Raw genomic sequence first — 15557 nt, forward strand, 5'->3', positions numbered from 1 at the left:
TTACGGTAACAGTTTGTAATATTATGTACGGCGTTGCGTTCAGTTGTATTCGAATGATTTAATCGAATTCTGTTACAGAGTTTTATATAATAATTACTGTACTGTCACATTGAATTTCAACGATTAAACGATTAAACAAGCCTAGAGTATCGCAGGCGTGTCTACGAGCATTATTTCGGTTTTAGATTCAATTTTGGAGGAAGGAAAATACTTTGAATACAAACGTGTCTTACATGCGTAGGTATATGGACGTATTGTGAGTACATACGTTATACAAAGTTGTAGGCAGCGCGGCGCTCGCTCAAGTTTATATATTTATAGTTATATTATACAGTATAGTTTATTTATTATCTTCGATCTCTCAGGCAAGAATTGTTGCCCTTTTTTTCTATCCTTTTAAAATAGCGCGTGTGTATTATTTTATATTCATTTCTAATTGTATAAGTACAACTATAACAATTTTCAATGCCAATTTCACAAAAAAACGGAGAGATATAAAGAGAAGCTGCGACCTATAGAATATAACACAGTTTTTTCAATGTAATACAGTATAATACAACAGCTGGTACACAACGAAAGAAATTCTATTCATCGCTTAAAAAGAGGCGTAATTATTATTATTATCGTCATTATATAATACGAATCACGTATTCTGTATTTTTCTTACAACTTTATTGGCGTCAATTCGATACTCTCTCAATAATTATCAACGATTGTTATTACAATTATTATTATTATCATTCGTCACTCTTTTTTCAGTGTCAATCATCATGCTACTTTCTTCATCTTATACGTGTTATACATCAATATATATTTAATATTTGTATGCATATTATATCAATGCATTATTGCATTAATAATTACAATAGTACCATGCACAATAATTAATAGTTGTAAATTCGTTTCACATATGCCTGGTGTTACAATAATAACTGTATTCTCGTTCTCTTCATGTTTTTCCTAAGTTTTGCGCATCATTTATTACTTTCTTCTACCTTTCTTTCACGTGAATTATCAAATTGAACGTCCTCAATAATTCGTTACTCTTTTATATTTTTCAAACAAAAGAACTCTATTTCTCATTTTTTTATGTACCTACTTAGAAATTACAGCTTAATTCATACGATAGACGAAATTTCGCTGATGGAAGAAAACCAAAATGAAACGAAACAGTAATACCAATTTTTTTCTAAAAAAAAAATATTCCAATTTCGCCAACGACGAGATAATGTGTGAAAAATCAGAAAATTATTGAGAACAACAATTGCAACGTTTAAAAAAAAAACTTCACCAATCTGACGCGACGTATCTTTGATTTTTTTATTAGACCAAACAAAGTGTTTCAAAGTCTTAACAGAACAACAACAGCGCAGTTCATTATTGATGATGATAATTAATAATCATAAAGGTAAAATAGTGATAAAACCAATGATAATAATAACAATGTCACATTCATTATACATATTATTGTATTATATTCACTCGTATATTACTGTTATTGTATAATTACAATTGTTTATTTAATTTAAATTTTGTTTTCTTTTTTCTCTGTTCTTTTTAATCAAGTATTATTCATACAGCAATATTGCGGCGGCTCTTTTCGATAAGGCCCAGTAAGGCAACGCGGGTAGCTAATAATAATAACCATGACAATCATAATAACAACAACAATACTAATAAGAATAACAACAATAATAATAATAATAATACTAATAAGAATAATATAATGTATTTTGGTATATTATAATAGACATTTATAATAAATTCTATATTAACTATTGTACGTGAAGCTTGAAACCCACGGAAAACTTTTCTTTTCCCATGTAAGCATATAATATTAAATATTTTGCTCGCGGCTCCCTGATCGACGGTATAGGTATAGGTATACATTATGTTTATATATATATATAAAATGAGATAATAGAAAATTAATTTAAATTAAATATGTTCAGTATTTTAGTTTTACATTAGTGAATGTAATGCAGAAATTAGAAAGAGATAGCTGGTTGAGCGTTAGGAGATAGAACGAGAGAGAGAGAGAGAGAGAGAGAGAGAGAGAGAGAGAGAGAGAGAGAGAGAGAGATCGTTATAAATGAGCGAGGAGGTAATGAAAAAAGTACTTTATGCCTGTTGTATACATATAATATCATATCTAATAATTGTTTAGCTCACGTACACGATTAGTTATCATTGTTATATAGGTATATCATAATAATTATAATTATATAGGTATAATAATTGATTGTAGGTTAAAGAATTAAACTGTCACGCGGCAGGAAATCAGCCTTTCAATTGTTTCGTCGAATAGTATTATATTTATTATTATTATTATCATCATCATTATCGTTATAATTATTATTATCATCATCGTTATCGTTATAATTATTATTATCGTTATGATCATCGTTATCATTTTTATTATTATTATTATTATTATTATTATTATTATTATTATTATTATTATTGTTGTTGTTGTTGTTGTTGTTGTTGTTGTTGTTGTTGTTGTTGTTGTTGTAACGTAGGCAGGTATGTAATAGAATGATTATCTGTACAGCGAGAACGTTAAATGAAAAAAAAAAACACAATGTGCAGTTCAATCAAAGATGGTACCTACAACTTTTTTTTCGCGTTGTCTTTTTCAACGCCTTCGTAATGTAAGATTTCATACAAACGCATACTACTGTGTCTAACCAGCATATTATTGTGGGTATACAGTCAGTGAATCTTTGAAAAAAAAAAAATCAAAAAACGACAAACAACGATTAATAATATTTGCTGTAAGAAAAATGATAACAATAATCAGAAACGTGATATTTCTGAATTATAATTAATTTATACGGTGGGCGAAAAGAAAATAAAAAAATTCATACTGAAGTGAACTAAAATCATAAGTAATCGAAAAACACTGACAATACGTGAAATTTTATAACACGTCTGACATCGTATCGCAAATGCTTCGTATTATACGTCTAAAGGTGAAGTGTAGGTATAATTGTCACATTTGTAATAGCACTTTGTTTTTTTTTTTCCTCTCCCTCATTCGCAACGTTCGAAAAGTTTGAATTTGTACAATTTGCATCATTTGCATAACACTCGTTCTCATAAGTTATCCGTTTCAGTGTTACATACATATACATTCTATATGTATAAGCATTTCTCAGCGAACGGAAGATAAATTGATGAAAAATAGATGAAATATTTTCTTTTCTTCTAAATTACGATTGAGGTTTGTTCGAACATTGCTTACGGAGGGGGGAAAAATGGTCATAAACAAAATACGTGCAAAAATTGAAAAAAAAATACATACCTCTAACTTTTCACTGCCTACTGTATGATAATTCGACTTTTGTTACTATGCGATATGAAAAAAAAAAGAAATAGAAACGAATAAATAAATAAATGAAGTAATAAATTTGGTGTGTAATTATGTATGCTTAATTATATACATTTCGATCCCGGAATATTTTTTTAATCAGGTGGGTGCAGAAAGTTTAATCGAAATTATTATTTTTATTATATCTTTTTCAAACGTATGAATGTATGTGTATAATTTTGCAGTGAAAGAAAAGTTTCCTAGCCGTTTAATTAAATGAGATGATATATGTATACACGTACAATTGTTCGATCGTTCTTCGAAATATCATTATTACATTTCATAAGAAATAAGATTAAGTGTAAACGAAAAAAAAACACGAGAAAAAAACGAACAAAAAATTATCACAAGGTTTCATTTTGCAAATCCAATTATTGCACTTAATATGTAATATATTATCTTATATTACGAACAATTGTGTATATATTATATAAGCTTCAATGTCGCGTTGTATAATGAAGTATCATATTATAACGTTGGCACCTGCAGTAGTTTGAAGAAGTTTTACATATACTTCATACAATATACTATTAACCGTCCAACGGGAATTAATTTATGATTATTATTTAGAATTTTTATAACGCATTTTTATCCTCCGCACTTTTCGTGTAATTCCTCCCTTATAAATTTAATCATTTGTTTATAGCTATTCTTATAATGCATGAAATTTGCGAGTGAACGCTCTACGTGCACAAAATCACGTATCACATATGCATAATGTGAGATTATAATAGGTATAATTACAATTTGCGTGGTACATATTTTTTTTTTTTTTCCCCTAGTCAACACAATATTTTCGTACCAGGTGAATATAGTAATATGCAGATGAATGCAGCGCGTGTACATATATTTATATAATATATACGTATATATATACCTTTCTTATCATACACAGCATGTAAATGTATAGCCTGTTCCACTAAATGCCCCATATGTATATGTATATTATGTTATATAAATATATATCAGCGCGTGTTTGAATATACAGAGTGAATTCCTAACGACTGCATAGTCCGTTGTCTGCTAAAAATGAATGCGCACGCGCTGCAATCCGCAAGTCAGGGCGGCCAACTGCCTGTTTTCAACTTATCCGAATGTAAGTTAATGATATTCTAATTTATACTTTTCTTTCTTCCTTCTCACTTACTATTTGCCTTTATGATTCATGTTACTGATTGTAAATCATGGTTTTCTTTAATAAATCTTTGTAGTCATTCACGTCAGTTTTATCTTTTTTATTGACCTGACGACACCGATAAAAAATCAACTTAATATTCTACGAGTTAGAGAGAAAACCCCATTTCAAAAAACACCTGTCGCTAACCTCGACATTTTTCACAATTATAAATTGGCCAAAACTGCTACCGACAACTGTCAAAATTTTTTAGGTTACACACATCGCAGCGAACTGTTAATTTATGACGGTTCGTAGCACTGGCAAACAGCCGTTCTCGGATTGTAGCGCGTGCGCATTGAATTTTAGCAGACGACGGGCCATGCAGTCGATAGGAATTCACTCTGTACATGAGTATGTGAAAATCATATAATACAGACTCTGCGACGGCGAAGATGTGTCTTTCAATATTGTATATACCTACTGCTGTAAGGCAAATTACATAATATTGTCTTATTGTGTAAGGCTTCAAAATTATTTTTATCACGGAAATCGGAACAATCGCAAAGATAATGACGGAAATAACAATTATACAATACTAATAATTTTCATTGAAATAATGAAATTATCTAATGTTAACGAATGTTAACCAGTTATTACTGTTATTATTGTTTTATTATTACACGTCTGCGTGTTATTAGCATTATTATTTATTTTTTAATATTATTAAGATTACTATTATTATCATTATTATCATCATTATTATTATTTATATCTTTACGCATAATAATTATATCTGTCAAGCATACGTCGTTATAATAAATTTTAATTATTACAGGTATGTAAACGTTGGGCAATTATGCATGTATATTTTTTTCGTTGTTTTAAAAGTAGTTTTTAGTAGTATATAATGCACTATCTATTCATGTGACTAAATATACACGTGTGCATATTATGTTACATACGTATCTGTGTTGTTATACTTATAATATGCATATACTTATGTACACGTGCACATGTCGTACAATACTTTCATACGTTTCGTGTTAATTGATTTAAATTCAATTGTCAATGTATTAGCTACACTATTATTAATTTATTATTGAAATACTTAATAATTGTTACAACTTAGTTTAAAGGATTTAACTTTCGTTGTCTTTATTGTTCCTTTTATGTTCTATGGCTGCTTTATGGTTTCGGTTTCGTTTCTTTGGTTGTTGTTTTCTTGTTCGTCTTTATCTTTCTTATTCTTATCTCGTTATATTCTTCGTAAGACGAATTTAAAACTTTCCTTAAATTTCAATATTCCCAATATTGTCCAATTTTATTATCGTTGTTTCCTTTTAATCATTTATTCTTTGGCCTTTCCAGCAATATTTTACCTATAAATTATTATAGTTTAAGTTTTTTTAATTTCATATACCTCAACTGTACTCGCTCACTCCGATTTAATAATATTTTTACTTTCGAATTATTTATCTATTCAATTTTTTCATCATCAATAATAAATTAAATGACAAACATTGTTTCACAGTAATGATAATAATAACAATAATAATTCTCGTTTACGTTTTGCAGTATCATTAATTAAGTCGTGTAAATACGTATGTACTAAAAACAATAATAATGATAATATAATAATAATAATAATAATAATAATAATACGAATAATAATAGTAATAAAATAGTAGAAAATCAGAATCCCGATTATAAGTTACATTACAGATTTGCACAGTTATCAATTAAGTAATTAATTTATTTATTGTTCATATAATTTTGGCCAGAATAAAATTTGAGTAATTTCTTCTTCATTTTCTTTTATATCAAAGGCACGTAACAATTGTACAATAATATGTAATAATTATATTGTGTAATAATACCTTGTTACGTGCTCGCGTTGCGTTACACATTATGTACCTTATTATTCGCGTTATTGTGATGTAAAAGTATGTAACAATAGTAGCTCGCAGCTAGCGAATTTCTCGCTTAATGTCATATAATTTTAGTTTTTATAATTCATTAAATAATGATTTTAATTGAGTGTACTAATTTATGGCAAGCTTAATATCTATAATGTATAATAATAATAGGTATTTATGTAATCTTTAATCTTTCCTAAATTCAAGATAATTCATTATTCTAGCTAAGTGTCGCCGTCCGACGAGATCATCACTGCTAATAATTATTAACCGTCAATCATTATCTATCGTCTCGTATTGTTCTGCTATATCATCATCGACAAATCAGTATTACATCCATACCCTCGATTACTGTATACCTATATAATCGTATAAATATATTATAGATTTATTATACACGAGAGGTGAAAAACGCTTGTAGAGAAGATCGGTGTGCGAATTACCCAAATTTCACCAATGATTGATCAATAATTTAAGTGGAATTACTGAGAAAAAAAAAATATTTAAGAAAACATTTGCGATTTGATCAGATTAGCGAGATGAGAAAATGAAAGATTTCATTCTTATGCCGAATATTGTGAAGAAAGAAAATCGCTTTCACCGATTTTCTCCACACAACGCCTGATAGGCTTGAGATTGATTGGCTTTTCTAGCTATTCATACAACCGAATAAAAACACGAGCTCCGAAGTGAGATATATTATACACAACATAGTCAGACGCAGTTCTGTGTAAAAATAGACAACCGTGGAAAAAAAATAGAAACATTTTCAAGTCAAATATTTACAACGATTTCCAATATTAAAGAATGAATGGATAAATTTATTGCGGACAAAAAGCGTTACAAGATCGATACCTCGCGGTTATTATTATATATCTTCTTGACTGCTTACCAATTTCATTTTATATATATAATGTACATCTTTTTTTTTCTTTTACACAACTCAGAATCGCCCGCGTCTAGACTGTTCGAGATAAAGATAAAAAAATTAATTGGCAGCTACAGAAACACTGATGATGATGATGATGATGATGATGATGACGATGAAGCGGCACGAGAATAAAAGATGAAAATCACCCTGCGTTTGACGGTAAGTAGCAAGTTTTATACAGTGTGTATATTTATATGTATATGTGTATAAGCTTCGGAGCCATCGTCATTGTTCAGCTCTTGTAAGCTTGACCTGCATTATATTTATATAATGTCTTTTCCCTGGCGTATGTTAAGCAAATGGCGCACTTTCGTTCCTACATATTAAATATAGTACCGTACGTATAGTACTTGCACGTATAATAACAATAGTAACAACAATAATAATAATAATAATAATAATATTGTATTATTTTATACAGATTTGTACAGAGTGTCTCAAGCTCGTAAATCTTGCTCAAACGCAACAGTTTTCTTTTATAATTATTTATATTCAATTTATTTTTCCAATTTGTACGAATAAGTACCTAATTTTTTTCCTTTACTCACGCTGCCTCGTCAAATTTCAATCTTGTCGAGAGATACCTTTTTTTTTTTTTGCTTCTTTTTTTTTCTATATCTCATATAATTGGTACCGTTTCAAAGAATCGGTTTACAATTTTTTTTTTTCCCCAACTGTCGAATTTGAAATGACAAAAATATTGTTACCCTTCTCTAATGCCATTACTTGGATTAAAATTAATGAGACACCCTGTAGGTATCGGTATACTTACACAATCCAGCAGAATTATAAAAATGACGGAGAGAAATATCTACATAAGGCTTCCGTGATTTAATCAGTTGTTTTTTCTTTTTATTTTTAATCTACCTCATTAGAAATTTCATTATTTAATTAATATATTTTTTTTGTTGTTGTAGTCACCTTAAATTTGATAAATTATTATCATAAACGTTATTATTGTTGTTGAGTATGATTACTATTATTATAATATTGTTTATTTATTTACTCATTTATTTAATAATTGAATTATTTTGTATATAATTTATTTATTAATTTATTTATTAATTTGTTGTTTATTTGAAAATTTGTCAAAATTTGTCAAAATTTTGTCCCGACACTATCACTAAGGACAGCCGCACTCGTCGACGACCATTTTTGGTAAATCCCTTTTAATTATATTCGAATCAGGGCCATAATAAATTAGAGATACGGATGAGAACTTTAAGGGTGCACAACATGGCTGCATTCCCGCGAGTCTATCCATTTTTCTATACTCTTCTATCACGTGGGTATAATAATTTAAAAAAGTATCCGGTGTTCTGTGACCCGCCCCGCAATCACCTCGGCAATAATTCGCATAGTACCTGCGGAAGAATCGAGAAACACGAGGAAAACAATTAAACCACCGCCGGTCAATATTCTCCGTTTAGGGAAAATTAGGAAGAATGAACTCTTCTCAACTCACCCTTGCGGTGCGATTATCCAGTCGTCCCATCCTAGCTGGGAAAAATTAACGTAGAACCTTTGTTTACAGCATTGGCCCATCAGTGGTCCATTACATTCGACGGCTCGTCTTCGGATGCGTTTTACTCCAGTCGGGTCGGTGTGGACAACCAAAAATGGCCTGTTGTCATCTTTACCTGTGCAGATTAATTTCGGATTGAATGTAAGTAGTTCAATACTTACGCGTACATCGTTTGCAACGTAGTACGGTTTCCTCCCCTCTCCGGTTAGCTGAAGCTTGGAAATAGCTATACCGTCATATCAAAGGTAAAAATTTTTCACCTCATTCCCGCAGAATTCAACAAAATTTGCATTTTACCGATCTGAAGCGTAGCCACGCTGTAAAGAAACTCTCAAGTCACGAGGTGGACCAAATCGCGGCCGCCGCCATTAAACGGCCTATTTATTTCCCGAGTGTATTTACAATTCCTTCACGTCCTTCATCATTCTGACAGCATTTACGGTAATGAATACCGTCCACTCAAGTTGATTAGGACGAAGATATACGTATATAAAAAAAAATCGCGGTGTAACTTGCGGGAGATTTTTTACGACCACTATGTGAATCTTATTGTATTTTTTTGGTTTATTATTTACCTTGTGTATTCAGGCTTGGCTCTATCTCATTCGGTGGGTGTCCGAAGGTTGATACATGCACGTGTAAACCACATCCGGTGCAGTCGACCAGCAGAGTCAATTTGTCCTTCTGGGCTTTTGCGTCGCGGGCGTACCAGTCCATGACAACGCTGGTGACGTCGAATTTCTGCCACCCTAATTGGCCTATGTTAACCCCGAGTGAAGTAACCATGTCGAGATGTTGTCCAAGTTCCTAAAGGGACCAGAAATAGGAGCAATGACGACCATGCTTGTTCGATGATACCGATTCCAGTGTTCCTCTACAGCGATGCACGTACTTTACCGCGAAGATGGGTTGCATTACCGCAACGAACCCTGAACACCCACAGGGTGATATTTCTCTGGTGATTCTGACCCTGGCGATGATGTTGATAGTGATGAACCGTCCGCCTCACCTCGACTAGCGCCCACAGAGTTGCTTTCTTGATTCTCAGAGGTCCGAGTACCGGTTCTCCAGTCGACATTGGGAACTCCAACAACGGTTGTCCATTGAGGGTGTGACCTAAATGAGGTAATGACAGATTAATAAACGTCAGATCGACACCGGTGGAAGGGTACTTTGGGGTTCGCAAGACAGGAAAAAGGTTTAATTACGGTTCAACAACTAAACTCGAATCTTTTGGATGGGAGAGGTTTTTTCGCTCATCGAGTGGCGGAGTACTTGCTCCGATCTGATGGACCACCCCTTAGCTAGTCGGGCAGGGTAGGATTGGAGGGGATAATCTCAGGGTGAGTCAACCCCTGCTGCTACGCACACGCGTAGATACGTATGTATGAGAGAATTGCTCACAGACATGAAGACAGACCCATAATTTCATTCCACGTGATGCCAACTCCACCCGAACGACCGACAAGACACTGCGTCCAGTCATAGCCTTACGGCCACATTTACGCGGTTGTGTGGGTGCAATACACGGTCCACGTTACCGCCCCCATGTCTGCGGTGAAAACGTGTCCTTACCAAATGCGAGGTGCGTGTGTATTTGAAAGACGCGTTTCGCACAATCGGTTATGTATTAGCATGTATAATATGTTGAAAAAAGAAGGAGAAGTATAAAAAAAAAAAAAGAAGAAAACGAAAAAGAGACAGGGACGAGATATTTTCGAGTTGATATTGATTTCGCTATGCAGGAGGATCGGAGACGAACCGTATTCCTTTCACACTTTTGAGAACCATGGTGTATGTACACAACGAATACCAAGAAAGAGCGAGATTCTACTGCGTATAAGATTCTGTCTCACGTTACATTAGCTCGATAGATTCTGCGTTACTTAAAGCGGAGCTGTGTGCCAAGTCGACGTTATGCTAGACTCACCGATTGGGGAAAAAGAACGACGCGGGGTTAGATAACCGCCCTTGCTGCGGCGTCAAACTTCTAACTTCAGGCCGGTGCTCGGTTTCGAATTATTACTCGAAAGGCGGCGGGGTATGCGTGCAGTGGTTGTATTGAAGAATGGTTCGATCCGCGGACTTGGCGTCTAGACTGGTAGGGGAGAATCACGTACAAATAGATTGATCGCTTTTAAATTCAAGACAGAACAGTACGCGATTAGCCCCCCCCCAAGCTTAACGGTTGGGGCACCGCCTAATTGTGGTGCGGCGACTCGGGCAACCGGTATAAACTGCAATAAAGCGAATGAACTTACATGTACTCGAAAACGAGAAACGAGCAGCTGGCGCGAAGGGGGGAGGCGAGGGTTCAGGAAAAACACGACACCCTCCAAGGGTATTGAAGTCAGTCCTCGGTAAGTTCTGCATCGTGTGTCCGAGCCACGTGGCATTCAACGTGTGGCTTGCACCGTGCTGTGTATGTAATTTATCGCGTTACTCCCTCACCCCTTCACTCTCACTCACCCCACCGACTCACCGACTCATTCGCTCTCCTGCGAAAATGGCCTTTCTTAAACACTGCCGATCCCGGGGAGCGGGCGCGATCGGTAAATATTTACGGAAGGCGCTCGATCTCGCTGCGGATCGTCGATTCCCGGAGGGATATAGACAGTCGATACTGGAGGAGGGGCGGGAAGGAAGAACGGAAAGAGAGCGAGAGAGGATTAGCCTTCCTTACGACGCGCCTTCGTTCCCACTGCACCGCTGCACTGCACCATCAACTCGAACAAAAGGTTCGACGTCGAAGCGATGCTGCTGCACCAGCAACCGGACGTAGACAATTATGCACACTGCGGCGCCGGCGCCTATATCTAGATAGAACATACCCGTCCCAATTAATCCCGCCGACCTGTTATACCTACCCGGTTCAGCAAAAGTAATGATCTCGGATGTCCTTGCGTAAAAGTCGTCGAATTCCTCCTCGTGGGGCTGCTCGTCGTCGCTGGGTCTGTCCTCCGAGTCGCTCCCGCCCCCGTTCGCACCCGTCTCCTTTTGCCCGTAGGAAGTGTCGCTCCGGAAGGCCGGAATCGTCGTCGTCGTCGACGAGGTGGTCTCGGTAACAATCGTCGTCCTCTCGGTGGCCTGGTCCATGTTTTTGTACGAGAACTCCTCGTTCTCGTCGAAGAACTCGTTGTAGGCACGCTCCTCGTTGTAAATGCCCGCTCGGTGACGGTGCGCCGTATTCGAATGGGGCTGCTTCTGCTGCCTCCATGAGCCCCCGCCCGATTGCGAAAACGACGGCGGAAACTGCTGTGGCTGAGCCTCGGCTCTGACTAACGTCTCCAGGGCCAAATTCCTGGACACACTGGCCAGGGTCTTGTTGACGTCGGGACGACCGCGGAGGCCCAGTTTAGTCAGGATCTGATGCTTTATCGCCTCGAGTCTTAGGTCATCCGGACTCGGATCGTTCCTCGCGGGCTTGGGTTCGGTTCCACCGATTTTTAGACCCTCGGAGGCCTTCGACTGCTGCCGATGGTGATGGTTCTGACTGTGGTGATTGTGCTGGTGGAAAGAGTGGTGGTCTCTGTACCTCGGGCAACCCGGGCAGCCTTGATGGTCCTGGTGGTGGGCGAATATCGTTGGCAGTATCAGGATCCACAGGAACAGTACGACCATCCGGAGACAACAGGGCATCGGAGACTTCGTCGAGGTTCGATATACCGCCCTCAACATCCACGAGAGTAGACTCCCAGCACCGTTCTTGATTGTGACACCGAACGATTCTTCACCGGTCTTTGCAATCTTGGTACCCTCGTTCAAACGTGCAGCCTGTCTCGGTGTCCTTTCACGGCTGTCTATCAAGCCGCGATCGGCCGGCGATGCCAACGGCGTCGATTTCTGACCCGTTGATCCTGCTGGCAATTTGGAAAAGTCTAAGGTCGTGATATCGCGCTGCATCGCGACAATGAAGAGTCACCTTGCTTCCTCGGTCGATTTACTATATCCTCTCTGTGATCGCCGAGTGGATACTCCTCTACCGAAAAGGCACTGATGTACTTTCTTCCAGACGGTAACGAATGTCCGTAGAAATTCACCCCTGACACCGAATTTCCCAACTTTTTCTGACCTCTTGCCCGACACTGATCTGCAGGTTCTTGAAGCTCGTTGCCCTGCTGCTGTGACTGAGGCTGCTGATGGTGCTGTACGATTAGCTGCGGGTTTACCCGGTTCAGAATCACTATTATTTCGTTCGCGTAAACGTGCCAGAGTGTCGGCTGACGGTCGATTGACGTTTGCACCGTTGATAGCAATGGTAAACGATGACGGTGACAGGTATGCATCCTTAATAAAATCTCCCATCACCAACAACCCGCGCCTTTCCACCAGCTGCTTCTGCGAGTGCCACTTTTTACAACTTTCGTATAAAAATCACCCCTCACTCCTTCCATTCGAATTTGCTCTTCTGTCTTGGTATTCTTAACGATATATCTGCAGTACATACGCATAGATATTTACGCACATGTATAGAAATATATATACATATATATATATATACGCCTGGTCGAAATTTGTGCTTTACTTTTGCACAACACCAACACCGGCACCAACCACCATCACCCCCTTCTTTTCCGTCAGCGCTCCCTCCCTCCGAGACCGAGAGCCTCTCTTGCTGTGTGCAGATTCGTGTCAACGATTCAATTTCTTAGGGGTGCGGTGCTCGATGCGGAATCTCCCCGCTTATCGTTACACATACATACACGCGATTTTCTTAGATTATAGGACTAGGTATAGTACGCAACAGAGAAATCGCCGAGATGAGGGAAAATAAAGAGATAGGGACAGATTCACGATCGGATATATGTGTAGACAGAAATGGGGAGAGATATAGAAGGATGATCGAGGGGGTGGTTGCAGTTTGATGAATTTGGCTCAACGATTTTTCCTCTTTTTACTTGTACGATTGTATTTTCATTTACTACTCCTCTAATCCGCAATATTCAAATAGTATCGCAATTGTTTCCGATAACACTTAATTTCCCTCTTCTTAACTCGCGGTTCTTCTTATCAATGAGTATGTTAATCAGGGAAAAAAGGCTGGAATCTCCTCCGTCTTCTTGTCGGTCTCGAGATCCTGACTTGTACAAATTTTGTTAAACTTCTTTACTTTCACCCGCAATCACGTGAAACAATACATTACGTATGAAACTCGTTCAGGCCTGAGGACGTCCTTCTTTTGTACAATTAATTATCTTATGAATTAATTAATTTATCCGGCCGTGTAAGGTCTCTTTACTTTCTATTTTAAAGCGTTATTATATCAACGAATAATCGTTACAGCACGGTATCTCGTACAGTAATATTCATAGTCATGTAAAATATATCGTACACGCGTACGCAGTAAAACGTGTATATAATATTTATAATTGTCGCGCGCGCAGTAATACGTACACATTCATTATATACATATAGTATCGTGTGTCATATACCGTTTCTTTCTGTTTTTTTTTGGTTTTTATTTTTTTATTCAACTTCGTCTTCTTCTTCTTCTTCTTCAAATTAGTTAATTAATTTCTTTCTGAAGAACAATACGTAACTATCACACCTATGTAACGATATATCACTTTTAATCAACGATTCCGCGTATGCAACATGAATGACTGCGACGAGGCATGCTTGCCGGAGACGCACCGGGCACTGAATTAACGTACATGTATCACCGAACCAACCAACGAACCAACCGACCAACCAACCGACCAACCCAACCAACCGACCAACCAACCATCCACTCCACAACTAAAACTACGCCACAACTACATCTCGGCACATACATACCCATGCACACTCAATCGCTCTCACACACAGACACACTTCGAAGCATTTCGTTCGCCTGTCTGACGCTACTGGCGCGGATTCCCCGGCTTGTGGTGGTAGTGGTGCCAGAATATCAACGTCCGTGTCTTTCCTCCGTTAGACGGGGTAGTTGCTGCGATGTAGATGTCCGTGTTCCGCGTCTGTGTCGAACCTGTAAAACGATAGCTATGTGTCGAGTCGTGGAGACACTCGGACGGCGTATCGCCACGCGAGGGGGTAGTGGGATAGTCTGACAATAGTTTGCGCAAGCGCTTTGTATCTTGTCTCCCCCCCCCCCCCTGCCACTCGCCATCCCCTGTAGAACCGTCCGTCCATCCATCCACCCGGCCCCCGACACCCCCCCGCTAGATATCGCCAAAGAATCCTAGAGGAATTTTCACCCTGCAGCGGATGGATGCGCTGCCGGCCGTTCGCCGCTATGACAAACTGTACACCCTGCACTCCAACCCCCAACCCTCCCCCAACTCGCGAAGATACACGGTACCCTGCGTATCGGCACCCTTAACTGCCTTGCATCCACGTGCCGCACACATCCTGTGAACAGGCAAATCTTAACTCGTGGCGTTATCATTCTTTCCAGACAATTTCGATACTCGTGTCTCGCTGGGTATAACGTGTGTCTGTGCATGACACGGCTTATCTTATACGTACGTTCTTCGTCTTCTTCTTCTTCTTCTTCTTCTTCTTCTTCTTCTTCTTCTTCTTCTTCTTCTTCTTCTTCTTCTTCGTAATCACTTTTTGCTAGATACTCTTAGCGCGTATTTTCTTTTCTCTTTCTCTTGGTCTACGACTAATGTTCAGTTCATACTGCCAACGGCCGCTATAGAGCAATGTTTGCTTTTAGGTCCTTCGGGAGGAAAATTATGTGGATTCGTTGA

At 37.5% G+C, this 15557-nt stretch overlaps 1 protein-coding gene across 1 annotated transcript; it reads right to left on the reverse strand.

The window, feature by feature from the left end:
* Positions 1-7893: 7893 nt before the first annotated feature.
* Actbeta (inhibin subunit beta) lies at positions 7894-14287 on the reverse strand. Its single transcript, XM_069136450.1, has 6 exons — positions 12785-14287; positions 11730-12719; positions 9755-9978; positions 9438-9669; positions 8803-8977; positions 7894-8701 (listed from the first exon to the last, which is right to left on the reverse strand). The coding sequence occupies exons 1-6, from the start codon at positions 13146-13148 to the stop codon at positions 8461-8463; spliced, it is 2226 nt and encodes a 741-aa protein (XP_068992551.1). The 5' UTR covers positions 13149-14287; the 3' UTR covers positions 7894-8460.
* Positions 14288-15557: the final 1270 nt, after the last annotated feature.

Source organism: Neodiprion pinetum, chromosome 5, assembly GCF_021155775.2.
Source record: "Neodiprion pinetum isolate iyNeoPine1 chromosome 5, iyNeoPine1.2, whole genome shotgun sequence".
Taxonomy (NCBI): Eukaryota; Metazoa; Arthropoda; class Insecta; order Hymenoptera; family Diprionidae; genus Neodiprion; species Neodiprion pinetum.